Source organism: Eubalaena glacialis, chromosome 8 (assembly GCF_028564815.1).
Source record: "Eubalaena glacialis isolate mEubGla1 chromosome 8, mEubGla1.1.hap2.+ XY, whole genome shotgun sequence".
Taxonomy (NCBI): Eukaryota; Metazoa; Chordata; class Mammalia; order Artiodactyla; family Balaenidae; genus Eubalaena; species Eubalaena glacialis.
Window position 1 is genome coordinate 22,369,907 of NC_083723.1, and position 22,934 is coordinate 22,392,840.

Genomic DNA, 22,934 nt, shown 5'->3' on the forward strand with positions numbered 1-22,934 from the left:
AGGGAGAGGACTCAAATCAATACAGTTAGAAATGAAAAAGAAGTTACAATAGACACCACAGAAATACAAAGCATCCTAAGAGGCTACTAAAACAACTCTATGCCAATAAAATGGACAACCTGGAAGAAATGGACAAATTCTGAGAAAGGTATAACCTTCCGAGACTGAACCAGGAAGAAATAGAAAATATGAACAGACCAATCACAAGGAATGAAATTGAAACTGTGATTAAAAATCTTCCAATAAACAAAAGTCTAGGACCAGATGGCTTCACAGGTGAATTCTATCAAACATTTAGAGAAGAGCTAACACCCATCCTTCTCAAACTCTTCCAAAAAATTGCAGAGGAAGGAACACTCCCAAACTCATTCTATGAGGCCACATACCAAAGCCAGACAAAGATACTACAAAAAAAGAAAATTACAGACCAATATCACTGATGAATATAGATGCAAAAATCCTCAACAAAATACTAGCAAACAGAATCCAACAATACATTAAAAGATTCATACACCATGATCAAGTGGGATTTATCCCAGGGATGCAAGGATTCTTCAATATACGCATATCAATCAATGTGATACACCATATTAACAAATCGAAGAATAAAAACGATATGATCTCAATAGATGCAGAAAAAGCTTTTGACAAAATTCAACACTGATTTATGATAAAAACTCTCCAGAAAGTGGGTATAGAGGAACCTACCTCAACATAATAAAGGCCATATATGTCAAACCCACAGCAAACATCATTCTCAATGGGGAAAAACTGGAAGCATTTCCTCTAAGATCACGAACAAGACAAGGATGTCCACTCCCACCACTATTACTCAACATAGTTTTGGAAGTCCTAGCCACGGCAATCAGAGAAGAAAAAGAAATAAAAGGAATACAAATTGGAAAAGAAGAAGTAAAACTGTCACTGTTTGCAGATGACCTGATACTATATATAGAGAATCCTAAAGATGCCATCAGAAAACTACTAGAGGTAATCAATGAATTTGGTAAAGTTGCAGGATACAAAATTAATGCACAGAAATCTCTTGCATTCCTATACACTAACAATGAAAAATCTGAAAGAGAAATTATGGAAACACTCCCATTTACCATGGCAACAAAAGAATAAAATACCTAGGAATAAACCTACCTAGGGAGACAAAAGACCTGTATGCAGAAAATTATACGACACTGATGAAAGAAATTAAAGATGATACCAACAGATGGAGAGATATACCATGTTCTTGGATTGGAAGAATCAATATTGTGAAAATGACTATACTACCCAAAGCAATCTACAGATTCAATGCAATCCCTATCAAATTACCAATGGCATTTATGGAACTAGAACAAAAAATCTTAAAATCTGTATGGAGACACAAAAGACCCCGAATAGCCAAAGCAGTCTTGAGGGAATAAAACGGAGCTGGAGGAATCAGACTCCCTGGCTTCAGACTATACTACAAAGCTACAGTAATCAAGATAATATGGTACTGGCACAAAAACAGCAACATAGATCAATGGAACAAGATAGAAAGCCCAGAGGTAAACCCACACACCTATGGTCAACTAATTTATGACAAAGGAGGCAAGGATATACAATGGAGAAAAGACAGTCTCTTCAACAAGTGGTGCTGGGAAAACTGGACAGCTACATGTAAAAGAATGAAATTAGAACACTCCTTAACACCATACACAAAAATAAACTCAAAATGGATTAGAGACCTAAATGTAAGACCGGACACTATAAAACTCTTAGAGGAAAACATAGGAAGAACACGCTTTGACATAAATTACAGCAAGATCTTTTTTGATCCACCTCCTAGAGTAATGGAAATAAAAACAAAAATAAACAAATGGGACCTAATGAAACTTAAAAGCTTTTGCACAGCAAAGGAAACCATAAACAAGACAAAAAGACAACCCTCAGAATGGGAGAAAATGTTTGCAAACGAATCAACGGACAAAGGATTAATCTCCAAAATATATAAACAGCTCATGCAGCTCAATATTAAAAAAACAAACAACCCAATCCAAAAATGGGCAGAAGACCTAAATAGACATTTCTCCAAAGAAGACATACAGATGGCCAAGAAGCACATGAAAAGCTGCTCAACATCACTAATTATTAGAGAAATGCAAATCAAAAGTACAATGAGGTATCACCTCACACCAGTTAGAATAGGCATCATCAGAAAATCTACAAACAACAAATGCTGGAGAGGGTGTGGAGAAAAGGGAACCCTCTTGCACTGTTGGTGGGAATGTAAATTGACACAGCCACTATGGAGAACAGTATGGAGGTTCCTTAAAAAACTAAAAGTAGAATTACCATATGATCCAGCAATCCCACTACTGGGCATATACCAAGAGAAAAGCATAATTCAAAAAAACATATGCACCCCAATGTTCATTGCAGCACTATTTACATTAGCCAGGTCATGGAAGCAACCTAAATGCCCATCGACAGACGAATGGATAAAGAAGATGTGGTACATATATACAATGGAATATTACTCAGCCACAAAAAGGAACGAAATTGGGTCATTTGTCGAGACATGGATGGATCTAGAGACTGTCATACAGAGTGAAGTAAGTCAGAAAGAGAAAAACAAATATCGTATATTAACGCATATATGTAGAACCTAGAAAAATGGTACAGATGAACTGGTTTGCAGGACAGAAATTGAGACACAGATGTAGAGAACAAACGTATGGACACCAAGGGGGAATGCCGCGGGGGGTGGTGGTGGTGGTGTGATGAATTGGGCGATTGGGATTGATACGTATACACTGATGTGTATAAAATTGATGACTAATAAGAACCTCCTGTATAAAAAAATAAAGAAATAAAATTCAAAAATTCAAAAAAAAAAAGAGAACAGATGAAAAGCCAAAAAAAAAAAAAAAAAGAAAAACACAGGAAAATGGCCAAATTTATCCTTGTTAACACAGGTGCAGTGGATATGCCTTGAACTAGAAGAAACCTTGGCAATCACCTAATCGAAACCACTCATTTAACAGATAAAAGCCAGTGAGGTTAAGTGTAATTTAGAATTTTGTAAATTCAAAACCATGAATACAAAAAGGGACAACCTATTACTAACATTATGGTCTGTGACACAAAAACAATTTTGGAAAACATTATTTGCATATTAAAAAAGATGAAATTATAGTTCTCATGTGGGGCAGGAGGGCATTACATTTTACCTCTTAAAGGTGACAATCTTCTGTTTTATTCATAATAACGTGCCAAAGAATGACATCAATCTACTGCTTCCTCTGTTTGACTAAATTTCTTCATCCTTCTGATAGCATCTCTCTGAGCCGAATGTGATTCTAGTTCTGTATACATTAAAGATCGAAAAGACATAAGTGCCAGCCAACCCCTTTAATTCCAGAAAGAATCCTTTTCCAACACTAAAGGAAAACCCAGCCATTTTGTTTGAGTATGCTAGTCTCCAACACGACATGATCCTGAGGGATTTTTAGGATAATTTTGACTCTATCCAACTTTTCACTTCATGTGTTCACTTCAGAACCTAGTCTCAGTCTAAGATATGACTCCAAAGTATGTGGTGATACAGAGTGGCAGCATGAGACAATTTGCAGTTCACTCACAAGAAACCTAGCATGTTTAATCCAGAGAGAGATTAATAACCAAAAAAGATAACTATTTCACAAATTATAGAATGATGACAGCGATCTACTTGTTATTATAACATTGCCTTGGCAAGAGCCAAACAGAATTCTCCAGTGAAAGACGGTGGCAGCTTTCTCTGCATTGCCAAGCAATGAGCTACACGGAATAGAAATAGGTGGTCCCCTCCTCCAGCAGGAGGGACAGCACTTCCAACAGCATCCTAGGACCTCTTGGTACAGAAATGACACTCCCCACATTCTCCTGCTCATATCCCTCTCAACAGGCTGTCTGAAAGTCCCTTGAACAACATTGTCTAAGTGCAGTCTGACCTCCCTGCCTTCATATGGTCAGTCTCGAGCTCTCATGGTCCTATAAAAACGATGGAGTAGAAGGAGGGAGCATGGTCCTTCCTTGGGAGTATACTAAATGGTGTTTCCATTTCTGACCATTCCTGCCATCTCTCCTTGCGATGATGAGGGCTCAGGGACATTGCTGCCTCTACCACCGAGTTCCCCTGCTCTGTGCTACCCGTTGTGCTCCTGTGCTGTTTGCCTGTGCTTAACCTCTCCAGAAGTGCCTAAACAAGAGCCCAATTTAATTTGCTAGATTGATAAAAAAGGTTTAAAGACAAACAGACCAAAAAAAAAAATTAGTGTTTACATTGCATTCATCTTTCTTCACAAACACATTCTCAAAGGAAAGATGATGCTGGAGTAATAATTCTTTTGTCTTTTATTATTGACTTCAAGACAAAAAATGATTTATTAGAATTGTAAAAATAAAAAAAAAACACATGTAACTCTGATGTCAAAGCAAATAAATTATCATTATTTGTAAAAGTCCACTTGCAATTAAACCTATTTAAACTTCTGGGTGACTAAAACATTATTTATTTGGAAACAGAAGATCTGCTAAATAAGGTAGTTTATAAATAAACAGTTGCTAACAAAAGTGTATTCAATTATAGAGTCAAGTTTTCTTACCTTTAGTTGAAAAGACCTTCAGGGGAAGACAAGGTAACTGATATACAAAATAAATTTTGATCATATTAAAATGAATCAGCAATGGGGAAATATCTTACAGCACGAAAAAATGATCTCTAATCTCATGTAAGGGCTTGATGAGGGGCATGTATCCAGATCTTGACTGGATGGTAGTGGTGAGAAGGGAGATTGGACATGAGACTTCATTTTGATTTGAAAGAATCATAATTTAAAAATATTTGAGGGACCCTAGCATAAAGAGTAAAAGGAAGCCATAAGCTTTTCCACTGATCTGTGGTTGAACTGTAGTATTAAGAAAGTAGATCAATAGCCAGTTGGAATTTATATAATACCAGTGAGTAGTACAGAGTGGGTAAATAAGAACTACCAATTACAAGCTATGGGAAATGCTAACATAGTATAAAGAGCATGTATGTGGAGCTAGGAGATCCTTCATGATGAAGCTTGATTGCTTGTCTTCTCCAGGCTGAAAGGAGTGATGCCACATACTATGACCTTGGCCTGGGTCAGCCAGAAGGAGGTAAAAAGGTAAGCGTAATGACTTAGCAAAAAAGAACTGATTGTAGTTTGGTTAGAAATAGAATACTCCACATTTATTTCAATGTCCTTATTCCTTTCATTAACCGATTTATACTTGTTCAACAAATATGAGAAATACTTTATAAATTAAACAGTTTATATTAGTGTAAAAACATAGCTACTCTACTAAAAGGTCTTTCTTAGCTCTACATGCATCAGACAGCTGCAACCTTACTAGCCATATGCCCACTGAGAACTCACTTAACTCCTCAGAGATTTGGTTCCCTCATTTATAAATGCTGTGATCATCCTCTGGGACAATGGATGTGAAAGTAGTTGAAAGTTAAAATAGTGCCTTAAACATCACTATCATTATTATCATCACAACTCCCCAGCTGTATAAGATGGCATGTACCAGAGATAATTACAACAAAAATATCTTTGCTGGGAATTACCCTGAAACCTCAACCCCTCTGGAAGCCATGGAAACATCTCACTCTGCGGTCCTTGCTTCATCATTTTCAGTGGGCTTATGGAATTACAATAAATGCTATTTTTTTAATTCAATGTGGCACACTCTAACCGTGAGATTAAGTTATATGTTTCTTACAGATCAAATAATTTCCCTTAGAATTGTTCACTGTTGGGGTGTATTTTAACGTGAAAGAACTGGAAAAGCAAGTAGTGCCAGAAGGAGAGTCCTTATCTATGTCATTGGGATACATATGATAAAATATAACTAACATTTGTTGAGCACTTCCTACATACCTGTGTTAAGTGCTAAACACCAGCTGTGTAATGAGACTGCCTAGATTCAAATTCTGGCTTTATTACTTAGTACTTGTAAAAATATCTGTGTCTCAGTTTCCTTATCTATAAAATGGGGATAGTAACACAGACTTCATAGTTTTTGTTGTTGTTGTTGTTTGTTTTGTTTTGTTTTGTTTTGCTTTGTGAGGATTAAATGAGTTAGTATATGTAAAGCACTTAGAATACTGCTGGGCACGTAGTAGGTGCACAATAAAAGTTCTTCCTCTCCCCTCCCCTCTCTCCTTTCTCTCTGGTCCTCATCCTCATCCTCCTCCACTTCTTCCTTCTCCATAATCTGTCTACTCAAGATCTCACAGCTAGGAAGCTGCAGGGCTGGCATACTGTGAAACGCTGCAGCCCATACTCTTGGCCACTAAGTGATAATAATTGACATGACCAAATGTTACTGACAAAATTTAGAGCTCACTTTAGATTAGAACATCACTGAGCAAATTCATCAGCAGTGCACTTCAGTGTTCTATTACACAAATCTGTTAAGCTGGGGAAAGGATTTCTTTGTTCAATAGCTGTTTAAAAGCATCAAAACAGTATGCTAGTTTTTGAAGATTGAAGAAAAAGTTGAAAGTTTGAAAAATTAACTTTCAATATAGAAAAAAATTCTCTAAGAACAAGCAAGATTTTAAAAGGTATTCTTTTATGTTGATTTCTAATTGGAAATGTTTTACATTTATGCTGGCTTTTCAAAAATCCTGAAATTAGAAAGCATTTTCTTAGAATATTTAGAAAACTACTCAAAGGCATGAAGGAGAGAAACATTCTTAAGATATGCTATTGAGTTAAAATCCTCTCTAACCACTTTCCAACTTGCTACATCATGACAAATACTCATCGTTAACCATGAAATGAATGCAATTTTCCTTTCACATTTAATGTTATATTGGAGATATTATACAGTATCTTTCATACTTTCTGGAACTGCACACGAGTAACATTTCATAGTAGCAGATGTGTGACATCACATGAAAACTTGTAAAACCTTTACATGAAAATCACATCTGTCAGTCTCCACTATTATTTTAACTGTAGTTGTATGGTTTGCTTCTCCGTCTGTGCCAGCAAAGGCAGCTTCGCATGAAAGCTGTTCCAGGAAATTGTGTCTTCTGGGCTAGCTAGTTAAGCAAATTGTATAACTGCCATTGAAACCAAAATGTAACCCAGCAGACATAATTTCACAAAAGAGGAGAGAAAAACACATTTGTACAAAAGTCACAGCTGTTCAACGCTACATTTTGCACTTTTTTCATTAAAGAAATTTCCCTTTCTTTATGAACAGTGACAGTTACATTTCTAGTTAGCAACTTTAGGACTTTTTAATACATTGCTAAGTGCTGTACTATCAAGGATTTAGTGTCAGGAAAACTAGGGCTACCCTCTTTCTGCGACTACGTTGAGCAGAAATGTGGTCCGTCTGTCCTGTCTGCAGATGAAATAAGGAAAGATGTTGAGTATGGCTCACTGTTCTCTAAAATACAGACCTGTGTGGCTGTCTCTATAGCTCCAAACGAGGGGCAACATCCCTACATTGAGGCCCACATAATCTGGACCCCTCTTCGTTCAGGACTTGCTAGTCTTACTCTTGGGGGCCGTGGTGTCCAGGGCCACTCTCAAGTCATGGGTAACGGAGCTGGTGGCTCAGAATGAGTGAGTTAGAAGCCAGCCTGATGGGGCTGTGTGCAGCACGGCTCCCACTGTCGGAACCCTCCTGTGACACTACTAGAGTGCAGCCAGGGAGGAGATGTTCTCTGGGGACCCCTTATTCTTCTCCAGTGATGAGTCCCAGAAGCTTGTTCAGACCATCATGTGAGGATTATGAACACTACATTTATGGGATGCATTTCGAGCAAGAGTTTGGAGCCTGGGCTCTGCAGTCACAGTGCGGGGCCCCATTCCTCTCAATAATGTGTGATGCTGGGGAAGTTACTCAACTTCTTCAGCCAGAGTTTCCCCATCTGTCAACTTAAGACAATTGACCTCATTACACTGCAGAGAGGATTAGAAATGTGCTAAAGACTGTTGAGCTCTTAGCTCGCTTCATGACACATACTGAGCCCTCAGTAGATGTTAACTATTTTGATGATATGATACTTATATGATTATGATGATCATTTTTCTGAGTTTTAAATATATTAAACCTATAATCTTAAAATTGCATTTGCCCAGGACAGAATTATGGCACAGTACAGTCACCAATAGTGGTCAAAAATTATTCAATCCAGGGTTTCCAGTTTCAAGTTGTACAGACACTTTCCTGCTCTTGACTGCTGAAATCCTACCTGCTTGTCTGAGGCTGGCAGGAACGAGTGTTTGTGCAACTGTGCCAGAGGCACAAGGCTGATTTCACCCTGACGTGCCCTGCTGATGATAGAGAGCCCATTCCACAACTTCTGCTTGAAGAGTAACTGACTGCTAAGTTAGACTTCCAGTGTCCCTGCATAGGCGTTTGTGCCACTTGGGAGGAAGGTGGAATGTTTTTCCTATTTTGTAACCAGATCTCTAATTGTGTAATTTGGTATGTAATTAAACACCAAAAATGATAGCTCTACAGAGAACCCATTATATAATGTAAACATATAATGTTTACAAGTTGAGGTATTTTAATTATTTTGATTATTTTTTTCCAAAAGACATTTCTAAGAAATATTGGCCTATAGTTCTACTTAAAATTATCTGGAGGTTTGGATTATCTGTCTCAGTTTTTTGATTGGTCTGATACACACACACACCCCTAACTATTGCTATCGGGATACCTTATGGAACCATGTAATGGGGAAAAAGCCATGACAAATAGTAGAACTGGATGCAGTCTGAAGGAAGTTAAACTATTTGACTCACTATGACCTGTATCTAAGACCTCACAATCACCTGAAATCTAAAACTATTAAATGTGTTAGTCTGATCTAATTATATAAGACATAACTGACTAAATTATGAATAATTTTCTGACTGTGGTGATGATACATGAAAAATGAAGTGAAGAAATGTAGAAAGAAATGTAATTTAAGCAAAAACAAGTCCAAAGTAAACCATGTGAAATGTAATAATAATGAGGACCATTTTCTTTTAGGCTTATAGCTAATGTCCAATTCATTAATTAACTACCAGCAGCAGATCTTTACGTGAAGAGCACACGCCTCGATGATCAAGAAGGTAGGAAGCATTGCTTTTGGTCATGTGGGTCTCTCACCTCTGTGATACTTAGACAGAGAAAGAAGGTTTGACTTAAATACTGTTTCTCACATTGGAAAGCAGTTGAGGACACGGAAGATGAATCTGAAGATTTCGAATAGGGCAAGGGTCAGCAAACCATGTTCTGCATGCCAAATTTGGCCAGCTACCTGTTTTTGTTAATACAGTTTTACTGGAACATACTACACCCGTTCATTTAAGTGTCGCCTATGGTTGCTTTCAAGCTACAACAGCAGAGTTGAACAGTTGTGACAGAGGCCATTTGGTGCCCTAAAATATTTGTTATCTGGCTCTTTATGGAGTTTGCCAATATCTAAACTTAGGAGAAGGTTCTTGTTCAATGAATTCTGCAAGGAAGTGTGTTAAAGATGAGATCTGGTTTGTCACATACCTCCATTCTCTTTCCTTACATGGAAATAGCTTGGATTTCAGATCTAATAGGTTTAGGCAAGGGATAGTCTAATTCAACAAATTAAGACAAGGTAGCACTTATTGAAAATCTTTAATGTTGATAAATTTAACCAGGAGCTGCAGCTACATTATTATTATTAAAATATATGTGTATTTTAATGGATGAGCAATGTAGTAGGACTAGGAGCCTTATAACTATTTACAAGTGATTTCCCTTTATTTTTGCAATTAGTGATACCTCCATGTACATATCTTAATTTTTGCATCTATTGAGTGTCTACATGATGTTAGAGAATTAGATACTATGTTAGAAAATTGCATTTGGCAAAGGAAGTGAATTCACCTTCACTGGAAATGACTGACTGTGGTGCCAAAATTGGGGCTTTTCCAGATGAAGATGGTGGGTCAAACTATTCAAGACAAGTGCTCATGAAGGAGATGCTCAAGGGCAGGGAGCACACAGGTCGTCCTCTTCAGCACCTCCCCAGTGCAGAGAAGGGCTTGACACTTCGTAAAAGCTCAGTAACAATTTGAACAATTTACTACAGAAACAATTTAGCAATAATGCCATTAGTCTGTAATCCTCTACCATCTAGATTATTATTGCTAAACAGAATATGATTGGAGAAAACAGAGTTAGATCTTGATGGAGAGTGAGAACATCTTTAGTTTTTCAGCCTCTGCATTTCTTGGGTATCTGGTTTTGTTATTCACCCAAATAACTTAACAACGTGACACAATAGATAAAAAATAAAAATTTCTCTATCAGAAGAGGGGTTCTGGAAAAGTAAGTCACGTATTTAACTTTTGAAAATTATGAATATTATTTGATTTTCCTAAGAAAAAAATGTGTATATAACTGAATCCCTAATAGGGGCTTTATCCTGAATAAAAGGATGCATAGAGGGGTAACTCATATTATGCTAAGATACATACATTAAGGTAACGAAACCTCCAATAGATAACATAAAAGTCCAATCTACAGAAAAAATACTCTTGATTTAAAATGAGGCCTTAAAAGAGAGAAAAAAAGAATCTTAATTTTATTTCATCCCTCAACTGGCAAGTATGGTTGCTTCAGTTAATTGACTCTGAAATCTGGTTTAATAGAGTATCTCTTTTACACAACTAGTCAGCTCCCAACATTTTGATTGCAAAATGAAGGGCATTTACTTTGATGTCTTTAATTATCACTCATTTAGAGGACAGTGTGAAACACATTTTTCCAACTGGTGTTTTAGAATCATGAGTCAAAGGAAAGGAATGACAAATTAGCCAGCTGGAGAGCAAGAGACAGCTAGCTAGTGCTGCTAGAGTCTTTGTGGGTACTTCAAAGTAAGATGACAAAGGAATAAAGGGACTGTTAGCCACACAAGCTCAATAAATGAAATAATAACACAATTTCACAACACATTAATAACAAGTTAATATCAAACTTAGAGACTTACTCAACATAGTAAGTGCCATATATGGGATCATCGATTTTTTCCCAGCCATATGGAAGCTCTGAAAAATAAAGAGTTATTTCTTTCAGTAAGTAACAGATAACACTATTTCTAATAAAAAGTAATATAATTTAATTGTTCGTGGCTTGCAGAAATAGTCTACTAAAGTGGAATAAAGCATTCAGAGTCAGCACTAAATTTCAAATGCATATTGTAGGGACTATAAGAAGCACTGACTTGAAAATTGGCACTTAAAACACAGAACTCTCTTCTCTGCAGATATACTGCTGGGTCTAGCTGTTTACCCCACGCCAAGCAGTAGAATGGCACGCTATCATGTTATCACCACTCAAGGTAATACAGAAGGCAAATCGCTTTCCTGAAAGAGCATACAGCTTTCTCATTTATTTGTATTGTTAAAAGGAGCATTTCAGGATAAAGAGCCTATTTTCAAAATATATCTCTGAGAATAGCAAATTGTTTCTGATGACTGAAACAAAGACATTATACATTCTCAATTGACACCCCACTATTCGAGACGGTTAGCTTGTTTTTCTCTCTCCATGGGTCAACATTTGAATACTGCCAATAAACTCTTTGGGTATATTTTTGTATAAAGTCTAAAATTCTAAACACACTTTCCTTGACAATATGGTTCATATTTTCAATTCTCCACAGCAAATTTTAATAAATACACGTTAAAATATCAACAATACAATAAAAGCTACTTTAAGCAAAAACACGTTATTTGAAAACCAGGCTTTGTGTTATGATACTGTTTCCAAATACACTATGCCTTTATAATTATTAACTCCTATAAATATGAAGAATATTCTAGTTTTCCTCACATACATTAATAATACATATATAACTTGAAATCTATGTAAGACATATTGACATGCTCTAAGTAATATGTTTAAATGATACTTAAAAGTTTTATTTTTATAAGTAGTAACACATTTTCACCATAGACAAGCACAGTTATAAAAGAAAATTAGAATCACCTGCAATCCTGTCATCCAGAGATAAGTGTGTGTGTGTGTGTGTGTGTGTGTGTGTGTGTGTGTGTATATAATTTTTAAAGACACTAGATCATATAGTGCATATTATTTTTACAGCCTGGTATTTCTACCTAACAAAATATCAAGGGCATCTTCAATGTGAATGAGTGTTACTGCACAATATCACTTTTAAAGTGGACAGTAGTGGTGTGGGGTGTGGCCAGAGCCTGTGTAATCTCACCAATCTTCTATCATTGAACATTTGAGACTTTCCAGTTATATATCATCTGTGTTGGACTTACTAAAGCCTAAATCTTTCATCATTTTCCCAGTAATTTAGTCACGATAAATTCCTAGAGGTAAAATTTCAGATTAAAGGGCATGTACCCTTTTACGGCTTTTGATAAATGTATATCTATATTTATATCCAAGTTGTTGCCATCCACTCACAAAAGAGAACCAATTTATAACTTCACTGGGAGTTTATGAATTGACTTTGTTTCTCTGTACCATCAAATTAAATACAGGTCCATAATTCCTCATCTAAAACTTTTTGGGGCAGAGAGGTTTTGAAATTCATAATTTTTCTGATTTTAGAAGGATAACACGAAGCAAATGCATTCTGTTCCATAACACCTCAAGCAGAGTCTGAAAAAGCACTTTATAATCAAAGCCATGAGTATTTAAGCAGCCCAAACCATGTGATTCTCACTAAGAGGCACAAAAAAAGGACCACTTCACATCAGTTAGCACTGGTCTGCCAGCATGTCCAGGTCAGGTTACCTTTTGCTGCTAAATGAGTATAAAAGGCAGTTTTTAGAGCTTTTGAATTCTGGATATGCAGATAAAATACTGTATATCATTATTTTAAAAATCAACAAAATTGTTTTTTAAATAGTATCTCATAGTTGTTTTAATTTGCCTTTCTTGGATTCCTAGTTAGTTTCAACATTTTTTATTTGTTCATCCTTGGGCAACTGTTTTTTCTTTTGTTCATTTCTTGTTTTTATAAATCCATTCATAAGAGTTTTTTGTTTTTTACTTATTAAGAGTATTAGTCCTTTGTTACATATGTTGCATATATGTTTTTAAGAGTTTGTTTAGATTTTAATTTTGTTGAACATTTTCTTCAACATAGTTGTTTTAATTTTTGATTGGTAAATTTCTCAGCGTTTTCCTTTATGGCTTCTATCATTGGAGCTTAGCTTAAATACTGAAGAAATTTTTCAAGTTTATTTTTTTTTTTGAACTATAAAGTCTAGGCTATGACTTGGTTTAATAATTTTTGGATTAGTCATATATTAATAAATATACAACACCAAATTGTGAAGCATCTTAAGAAATTTTTCTGTCAAAATTATAATAAGAATATTACTGAGAATTTACTATGGTCCAGGTACTGATGGATTTTCCATGCACTAACTCATTTTATCTAAACAACAACTCAGGATTTAAAAACCCTGTACTTTGGTTCCAGAGACCTTAGCCAATTCAGATATCAATTTAGGCACTCTGTTTAATACAGCATAAACAATACTTAATTTAAACTAATGAGAATAACTATCCAGATGGTTTTTACCAAATTCCCCAAGCTACTGGAGAATTTGGCTATTAAAAAGAAAAATCCATTTGACAAACATCTACTGAGTGCCTTTTACAAGTAGCTTAAGTAAAAGAATATACAGAGGACAAGAATTGATATTATGAATATTTATTATTAATATGGCTGAATACATGGATTCATATATATAATAGGTTTAATATCACCTCATGAATACAATAATATGTAAAATAATAATATTTAATAATTTTCAGAGTAAAAGCCTAACATGGTTAGTTTTATGAATACTAGTCCTACTTCTTAATGGCACTGCCAAATGGAAGCATTTCATGGTCAAATTTAAAAAATTATCTTTTACAGTGTAATCTATTCCTTCACTTATTCCTTATCTTTGGCTCTTTTCTTGAGTAAATTACTAATTCTAAGCAATGTATCTCCGAAGTATACAGTTCATTGATTCTTTATCTTTGTGGATTCACAGTGCCAAAGGTTCTGGGAACAATTCATTGGCATTCTTTCCCATTTGCCATCATGAAGCGTTCATCAGAATTTAGGGGGAATCTGATTTGCTTTTCATAAGATATTAATATAGTTTGTTTGCTTATTTCATATTTCCAAAATAAACTATTAATTCATGCCTAAACAAAATTATATATTATAAATATTTATACTTTAAGATGAACTATTAAGTGGTCCTTGACTCACAATTTGAGACAAAATGATACACTGTAGCTCTAACCTGTTACAAAGAGCTGTCATTCATTTCATTTACAAGGTCTGCACAGGATTGATGGATGAATGTTACAAGAAACAAGTAATAGAATACACACACTGGTTCATTTGTAAATATGACAGAATAGGTATAAAAATCTACAACCAATGCTTAAAATGGTGTATTTGTGTGTGTGTGTGTACATATATAGGAATGTGTATGTGTATGTATATATGTTTGTGTGTATGCATGTGCATGTATGTGTGGACATGTGTTTGTGTGTATTCCCCTTAATGACATTCTTCCTGAGTGGCAAAGAAAAGCCAAGTCATAAAATAAATTCTTAAGATTAACTGAAGAGTATACATCTATATGATGAAAAGTTAAGACAGTTAAGAACCATCTTTCACTGTGAAAAAATAGCTATCTGGACTTTAATTCGTTTTTAAAAACCAATTGCTTCTTTTTAAAATTACACTAGCAAACGAGAAAAAAGAATTTCCAATTTTGTACTATTTGCCCAACCAAGCAAGTATGCAGCTTGGAACTCTTGGGTCCTGGGTTATTTGGAATACTGTATTCAATGATACCTGACAAATTTGCAGATGATTAAGGTCACACTAATGAAAGCATAACCTATACTATGCAACAAGGAAAAATAAACACCTGAGATCAGCAAGGTTAATGCTGTATTAAGAACTGCTGTAATTGAGATTATCTTCAGGCCATGGAACCATGGGGAAAATTCAGTGATTAGATATTCCTATAGTGATCCACTCTGCGAAAGTCTGTGAAAATGTCTAGGTTAATTTGTAGTCAGTCATATAAGCTTCGTAAAACTTTAATAGAATCAAAAATTAAAGAGGCATCTAGTTCAGCCTGGATTCTGCCACAGCCACCATGCTCTTCTTTTTATTTACTCGCTCTGTCCAATCCTTATTTATTTACTTATTTATTTGTTAGGTCCATTTTTGTTGCAGAAAACTGGGACTCCTTTATTAGCTCAAAAAAACATTTTTCAGGCTACAGCTGGGAAACTTGTAGAATCCAAGGACAGTATTTCTTATGGAAATGGGACCCAAATACTGAAAAGCTATAAGGAACCTAAGATACACTATCTCACTACTTTGATCTCTGAGTTTCCCAATTCTGTACCCAGCCTCCTCCCCTGCATCCACCCTAATTCATTAATCCAGTTCGTTTTCTTCAAAATAGATCCAAGTTACATAGCCCGGCAGATCACTGTAATGTCTGTCCTCAGGTCAAGAGCCCACTCACATAATAATCAGGTATGGCTGGGGGCTGTGCCCCATTTGTAGACACAGAGCCACATTTGGCAAACACAAATGGAGGAACATTCTAGAAAATAACTGGCCAGTACTCTTCAAAAGTGTCAAGGTCATGAAATAGAAAGCCTGACTGAGGTATCGTCATAGTGTGTAGAGGAGACCATGGAGACACAAAGAATAAATGCAGGGTGGGATCTGGATTAGGTCCTGGACCAGAAAAAGGACATTAGTGAGACAACTGGTAAAAACCAAATAAGACTTGTAGATTAGTTACTAGTCTACGTAAATGTTAATTTCTTGACATCAATAATTGTGCTTATGAAAGATGTTAATATTAGGGGAAGTGAGGTGAAAGGTACATAGAAACGCTTTGTACTATTTTTGTAATTTTTCTGAAATCTAAAATAATTTCAAAATGACAACAACTGATAAAAGCTACTTCACCAACTCTCACTATTGATTAGATGACTTCTCACACTTTATTAATATTCAATCAGATACATATAACACTGAATTAATTTGGATAGTGTTAAATTTTTAAACAAAATGAGAATGTAGGATTTCTGCATTTATAGTCTTCTTTTATATTATGTTGACTTTTAATTGATATTTCCAAGAAAGTAACTTTTAATTTTGCTATTTTACTTTTTTTTTTTTTTTTCCTGTTGCCTATCTTTCTGCTCACTGGAAAAACTAAGTAAATGCTATGTTCATGTTTAAGTGTTACTGCATCTTGAATCCTAGAGATACAAATTCAGTAACATGAGTTCAAAGTCTGGAGTCCGGTTTTGTTCCTTCCCTGGGAGGCAGCATCTTGTATGGGTCATAGCATGGGTTACATTAATTCATAAAGGTTATGTGAAGGCCCATCCTGGTGGGCAGCTTAAAAAGCCAGGAAGGTGGACCAATTTAGAAAGCATACTAAGTACTAAGATTTTGGAGACAGGAACAGGGACCAGAATGGGGGACCATTTCCTTCAATCCTATGTTATTTTATTTGGACTTGCTTTCTTAAAAAAATTAAGGCTCTTGCTATTGTGCTTTAGAGGTGATGACATCACAAGAGAACATAAGAAACATATAAAAGTTCCCTAGGTAGAATAATATGCAATATAGTGATAGCTACTACCCATATTAAAATCTTTTCCTACAATTTTTATTAGATTTTTGCTGTATACACAGTATATGAATTGGGAAATATAACTTAATTTCCCTGGAAAAGTCATTTAACTTTTGCTCCCAAGGAGTACAATTATAAAAGTAAATTCTGAATTCATTCTTGTTTTTAACAAAATCCATAAAAGAATGATATGTTAATCACAGTCCCATTTCCCTACATAAAGATAGAGTTGAGAGTGTATACTTCCAGACCTTTTTCTGTGTGTCAGGACTCAAATTTGCTCCTATTTACCAGAGAATTTTATTCCATTCAGTCACAAAAATAAACAATCAAACAAAACAACAAACTTTAGAACCTAAAATCGAAAATAAAAATTGTTCCTGTATGTTCTCTTTTTCATCTTCCTCAGAGAGTGTCTACATGCAAGAGCACAAACCCAGCTGATATCATGGAAATATAGGCTAAGAAGTCTTCATTCATGGGGCTGGGTATAGGAGTTTTACTATTTTTTACAGTGGAAAGGAGAACTAGCTGATCTGTATTTTACAACACTGGCATTTAATTCATGTTACCATGTGGATTCAGCCTGAGTATTTCATTACCCCAGTATTATAATGGGTTTTAAAAGTATTGACCACAATTTCACAGGCTTGTTGTTGATAAAACATACAATGGCACAAACAAATTCCAACTAAATTTATTCCTTAATGTATCTTACCAAATTTGAGTAGAAGATCTATAAGCTTTTTCTGACAGATATTGATATATAAAGAAATGTGTGCTCAATAATGTTTTGGGTATTCAGGGGCCCTTTTCTACCTGGAAAAAAAGTTGTCAAATATAAATGTGAACTTTTGCAATGTTAACTTAAAGATGACAGAGTAATATATTTGAGACGGTGACAAGAAGTGGTGCCAGAAAGGCATGACACAAAAAAAGGATGCTGTCTGGTAAAGATTCAGAAAGAGTCATATTTGGTTTAAGTTTGCAAGCTGCGCTAGAAGGTAAAAAAGTGATGAATCTAGTAGGTGTTTTTTTTTGGTTGTTTGGTTTTGTTTTTTAAATTCCTAGAGCTTTGGAGAAAGGTCTGGCCATAATGAAAGATCTGGGAAACAACTATATGTTAGGACTTCAAATATACATCTCCAGTTTCCTCTTAATTTCTGTAAGTCTATATTAATCCATCTATTGATCTATTTATCATCATCATCCACTTAAGATTCTTTATTGAAACATGCTGGGCTCCTATAATGTAAAGGCTGATATCTAAATTTTAACCTCTCCACTTACCCAGATAACCATAAATATCCACTAAGACAACAGTAAAACCATCTATAACCCACATCTACAACATAATTAGGAGAAAGAAAATACTATGAACTTGAAAAGGTGTATGTAGGTAGAGACATAAACACCCCAATCTAGCAGAACCAGCTCAAGAGCCCATTCTGGATCAGAAAGTCAGGTGGAGAGTGTGCAGAAAAGAAGAGAGGGAGCAAGGAGCCCAGGGGCAGAAGAACAGAGAAAATCACCCTCAGAAAGATAAAGTCCTGTCCTGAATTGGAAAATGCTAACAGACATGGTTGATCAGAACACAGCTACTGGGGAACTGAAAAAAAGAGGTTTGAAAGTGAGCAGAATGAGAGATGGAGTCTTAGGAAGGCACTTCTTAAGAAGAAGAGGGAAATGATGTTGAAAGAGGAAATGGCCCATGGAAATTTGGTTATGATCGGAAAGAATCATGAGGTAAGAATCACAACTTCTGCTGTGTCTGAAGAAACAAAAAAAGAATCATAAGATCATAAGACATACCAACTATTCCCTCTGCAAAAAAAATATATCATCTACTAAAAACTTAGTACTAGGGCTTCCCTGGTGGCGCAGTGGTTGAGAATCTACCTGCCAATGCAGGGGACATGGGTTCAAGCCCTGGTCTGGGAAGATCCCATGTGCTGCGGAGCAGCTGGGCCCGTGAGCCACAATTACTGAGCCTGTGCGTCTGGAGCCTGTGCTCCGCAACAAGAGAGGCCGCGATAGTGAGAGGCCCGCGCACCGCAATGAAGAGTGGCCCCCGCTTGCCACAACTAGAGAAAGCCCTCGCACAGAAACGAAGACCCAACGCAGCCATAAATAAATAAATAAATACTTAAAAAAAAAATTAGTACCTCACAAAATAAACAGAAGAGGGTGCTCATGGACTAAGAATGTAGTAATCTACCAAACTCTTTTATTTTTGCTTATACAAAACTGTTATTGCTGGTTTAGGAAAAAAATAAAAATAAATAGAAAGTAGATAATATTCATACAAAGTTATTATAAGAAATCAGAAATGAGAGTCAAAGTGGTATGACTAATAAAAAATTATCCTCCTTCAAGCATAAACAAAAACACAAATGAGAAAACTGTAATGAAATCTCAAGATATTTTCAAACAAGCATTTATAAATATTTTTTTTTATCTTTTTTTTTTTTTTTTTTTATTATTATTATTATTTATTTATGGCTGTGTTGGGTCCTCGCTTCTGTGCGAGGGCCCTCTCCAGTTGCGGCAAGTGGGGGCCACTCTTCATCGCGGTGCGCGGGCCTCTCACCATCGCGGCCCCTCTTGTTGCGGAGCACAGGCTCCAGACGCACAAGCTCAGCAACCGTGGCTCACGGACCCAGCCGCCCCGCGGCATGTGGGATCCTCCCAGACCAGGGCCCGAACCCGTGTCCTCTGCATTGGCAGGCAGACTCTCAACCACTGCGCCACCAGGGATGCCCTATAAATATAAAACAACATTTTGAATCAGAAATTTAAAAGTTCAGAAATGGACAAAGAACAGAAAGATAGTAAGAAGAGTTGACTAAAATGAGAAAATAAATTTAAAAAAAAAGAATCTTTGAAATTAAAACTAAATTACAAGGTGCCCAAGAGAGAATCAATTCAGTTGGAATTATAATAAGGACCACTGAGGAAAAACATGGCAATAGCCAAGAGAACAAAATGAAATAAACAAATAGTAGAAAGAATCAGAATGAACTCAACAATATAGAACACAGGCAAAGATAATCCAGTATATGTATAATTGGAATACATAAAGACAAAAATAATAGAACTAATACTTAAAACTATAATCCAGAAGAATTTCCAGAAATAAAATAACTACATATATTTCTATATTGAAAGGGCTGTCCAAGCATTTGGAACATTGTCCCAGAACAGTCAAATCCAACACAATAGCTATCGGTTAGCCATTAGACTTAAATTATAGAGGAAAAACTGACTAAAAGGTAAGTTCCTTACAATTAAAAAAAAAAAAAAAAAAATCAAGTTGATATCACATCTCTGGAATAACATACATAGCTAGACAATAATGAAGCAGCATTTTAAGGAATCTCAAAGAAAGAGTGAACCAAGGATTTTATATCCAGCCAATCAACAGTATCAACACACACACACATACACACATACACACACACACACACAAATTTAAAATATGCAAGAGGGATGCTGGTGGGGGACTTTGATGACCAAGGAGATGGGAGGAACCCCCCAGCAACCTGGTAGGATGTGGGGTGGAGTGAGGGGGGAGGAGAAGTGGAGGCCGGATAGGACTGGCACCCCTGAGTGGTGGCTGAGAGAGGGGAGGAGTTCCCTCACCTGGAGGGACCATCAGGGGGCTCGGAGGATCTGGGGAGGTGTGGAGGGTGTTTACCCCACCCACTCAGGCCCTGGGAAACCTGCTGGGCTCCTGGGCCTGGTCTTCCATTCTCCGGGGCCCCCTCTGGACCGTGTTGGTCCTGGGGCATAGGAGGGAGGCAGGGGCAGAAGAGGAGAGGTGGACGGGGAAGGGACCTCAAGGATCGGAGGATCAGGGGAGGTGCAGAGGGCATTTCCTCCACCCACTTGGGCCCCGGGAAGCTTGCTAGGCTCCTGGGCCTGTTCCTCAGTTCTCCAGGGCCCCCACCAGCTGTAGGGGTCCTAGGGGTGTAGGAGGGACGGAGGAGGGGAAAAGAGGAGGAGAGGCTGATAGGGGGGGACCCTCCAGGACCAGGGGATCAGGGGAAGCACTGCAGGCATCTCCCCAGCCCACTCGGCCTTGGGAAGCCTGTTGGGCTTCTGGCTCTGGTCCCCTGCCTTCTGGGGCCCCCTCCAGCCGCGTGGGTCCTAGTGGCATAGGAGGAAGGTGGGGAGAAGAAGAAGAGAGGCCAATGGGGAGGGACCCTCTGGGATAATGTGCCTATGTTTGGGTAATGCGCCTAGTGTTTCCCCCACCCACTTGGGCCCAGTGAGCCTGCTGGGGTCCCGGACCTGGTCCTGCACCCTCCAAGGCCAGAGGCACTCCTGGGCCCCTCCTGCTGCATTGAGCCAAAGCCCTGCCCCCTCAGGGCCTTTTCTGGCCCTGTGGGTCCTAAGCATAGGCCCCATCCACAACCCAAACCCTACCCCTGCCTAAGCCCCGCTGCCCACAGCCAAGGCCTTTTCTGGCTTTTTTTTTTCCTCCTCTTTTTTGCTATTGTGGTTCTGTTTTACATTCTGGTTGTTGTTTCATCTATATTTTTATTTTTTCTAACATATCTGTTAGTTTTCTAATCTTACTTTATTTTTTACTTTTTGTTGTTATTGTTCTGCTCCTTTTTCTCTTTTTTCTTTTTTTTTTTTTTTTTTTTTGCTTCTGCACACAGCTTGTGGGATCTTAGTTAATGAGCTCGGGGTCAGACCTGAGCTCCTGCAGTGGGAGCTCTGAATCCGAACCACTGGAATAACAGACAACCTCAGACCCCAGAGAATATTCATTGGAGTTAGGTCTTCTGGAGGTCCTCATCTTGGCACCAAGACCCAGCTCTACCCAACAGCCTACAAACGCCAGTGCTGGAAGCCTCAGGCCAAACAATGAGTAAAATAGGAACACAATCCCACCCATCAAAAAAAAAAAAAAAGAGACAACAAAAAAATATGTCACAGATGAAGGAGCAAGGAAAAACCTACAAGACCAAATAAATGAAGAGGAAATAGGCAACTTACCTAAAAAAGAATTCACAGTAATGATAGAAAAGATGATTCAGAATCTTAGAAATGGGATGGAGGCACGGATAGAGAAAATACAAGAAATGTTTAACAAAGACCTAGAAGAACTGAAGAACAAACAAACAGAGATGAACAACACAATAAGTGAAATGAAAAATACACTAGAAGGAATCAATAACAGAATAACTGAGGCAGAAGAATGAATAAGTGAGCTGGAAGATGGAATGATGGAAATAACTTCCAAGGAGCAGAATAAAGGTAAAAGAATGAAAAGAATTAAAGACAATCACAGAGACCTCTGGGACAACAGTAAACACACAAGCATTCGAATTATAGGGGTCCCCGAAGAAGAAGAGAAAAAGTAAGGGTCTGAGAAAATATTCAAAGAGATTATAGTGGAAAACTTCCCTAACATGGGAAAGGAAATAGTCACCCAAGTTCAGCAAGCACAGAGAGTCCCATACAGGATAAACCCTAGGAGAAACACACTGAGACACATATTAATCAAACTAACAAAAACTAAATTCAAAGAAAAAATATTAAAAGCAGCAAGGGAAAAGCAAAAAATAAAAAACAAAGGAATCCCCATAAGGTTATCAGTGGATTTTTCAGCACAAACTCTGCAGGCCAGAAGGGAGTGGCAGGATACACTTAAAGTGATGAAACAGAAAAATCTACAACCAAATCTACAAATCTACAACCCAGCAAGGATCTCATTCAGATTCGATTGAGAAATCAAAAGCTTTACAGACAAGCAAAAGCTAAGAGAATTCAGTACCATCAAACAAGCTTTACAACAAATGCTAAAGGAACTTCTCTAGGTGGGAAACACAAGAGGAGAAAAAAGACCCACAAAAACAAACCCAAACAATTAAGAAAATGGTAATAGGAACATATATGTTGATAATAACCGTGAATGTAAATGGATTAAATGCTCCAACCAAAAGACACAAACTGGCTGAATGGATACAAAAACAAGACCCATATATATGCTGTCTATAAGAAACTCACTTCAGACCTTCACTTCCAGTTTGAATGTGTCTGAAAGTAAAGGGATGGAAAAAGATATCCCATGCAAATGGAAATCAAAAGAAAGATGGAGTAGCAATACTCTTATCAGATAAAATAGACTTTAAAATGAAGACTGTTACAAGAGATAAGGAAGGACACTACACAATGATCAAGGGATCAATCCAAGAAGAT

At 36.9% G+C, this 22,934-nt stretch overlaps 1 protein-coding gene across 5 annotated transcripts in view; it reads right to left on the minus strand.

Annotated features, from left to right (window-relative positions):
• Window positions 1–22,934, minus strand: part of MAGI2 (membrane associated guanylate kinase, WW and PDZ domain containing 2) — a 1,327,276-nt gene that overhangs the window by 323,400 nt on the left and 980,942 nt on the right. For all 5 annotated transcript variants that reach the window (XM_061198469.1, XM_061198467.1, XM_061198466.1 and 2 more), the window contains exon 7: window positions 11,042–11,099. In XM_061198469.1, coding sequence (XP_061054452.1) covers window positions 11,042–11,099 — 58 coding nt within the window. The remainder of the gene's footprint in view (window positions 1–11,041; window positions 11,100–22,934) is intronic.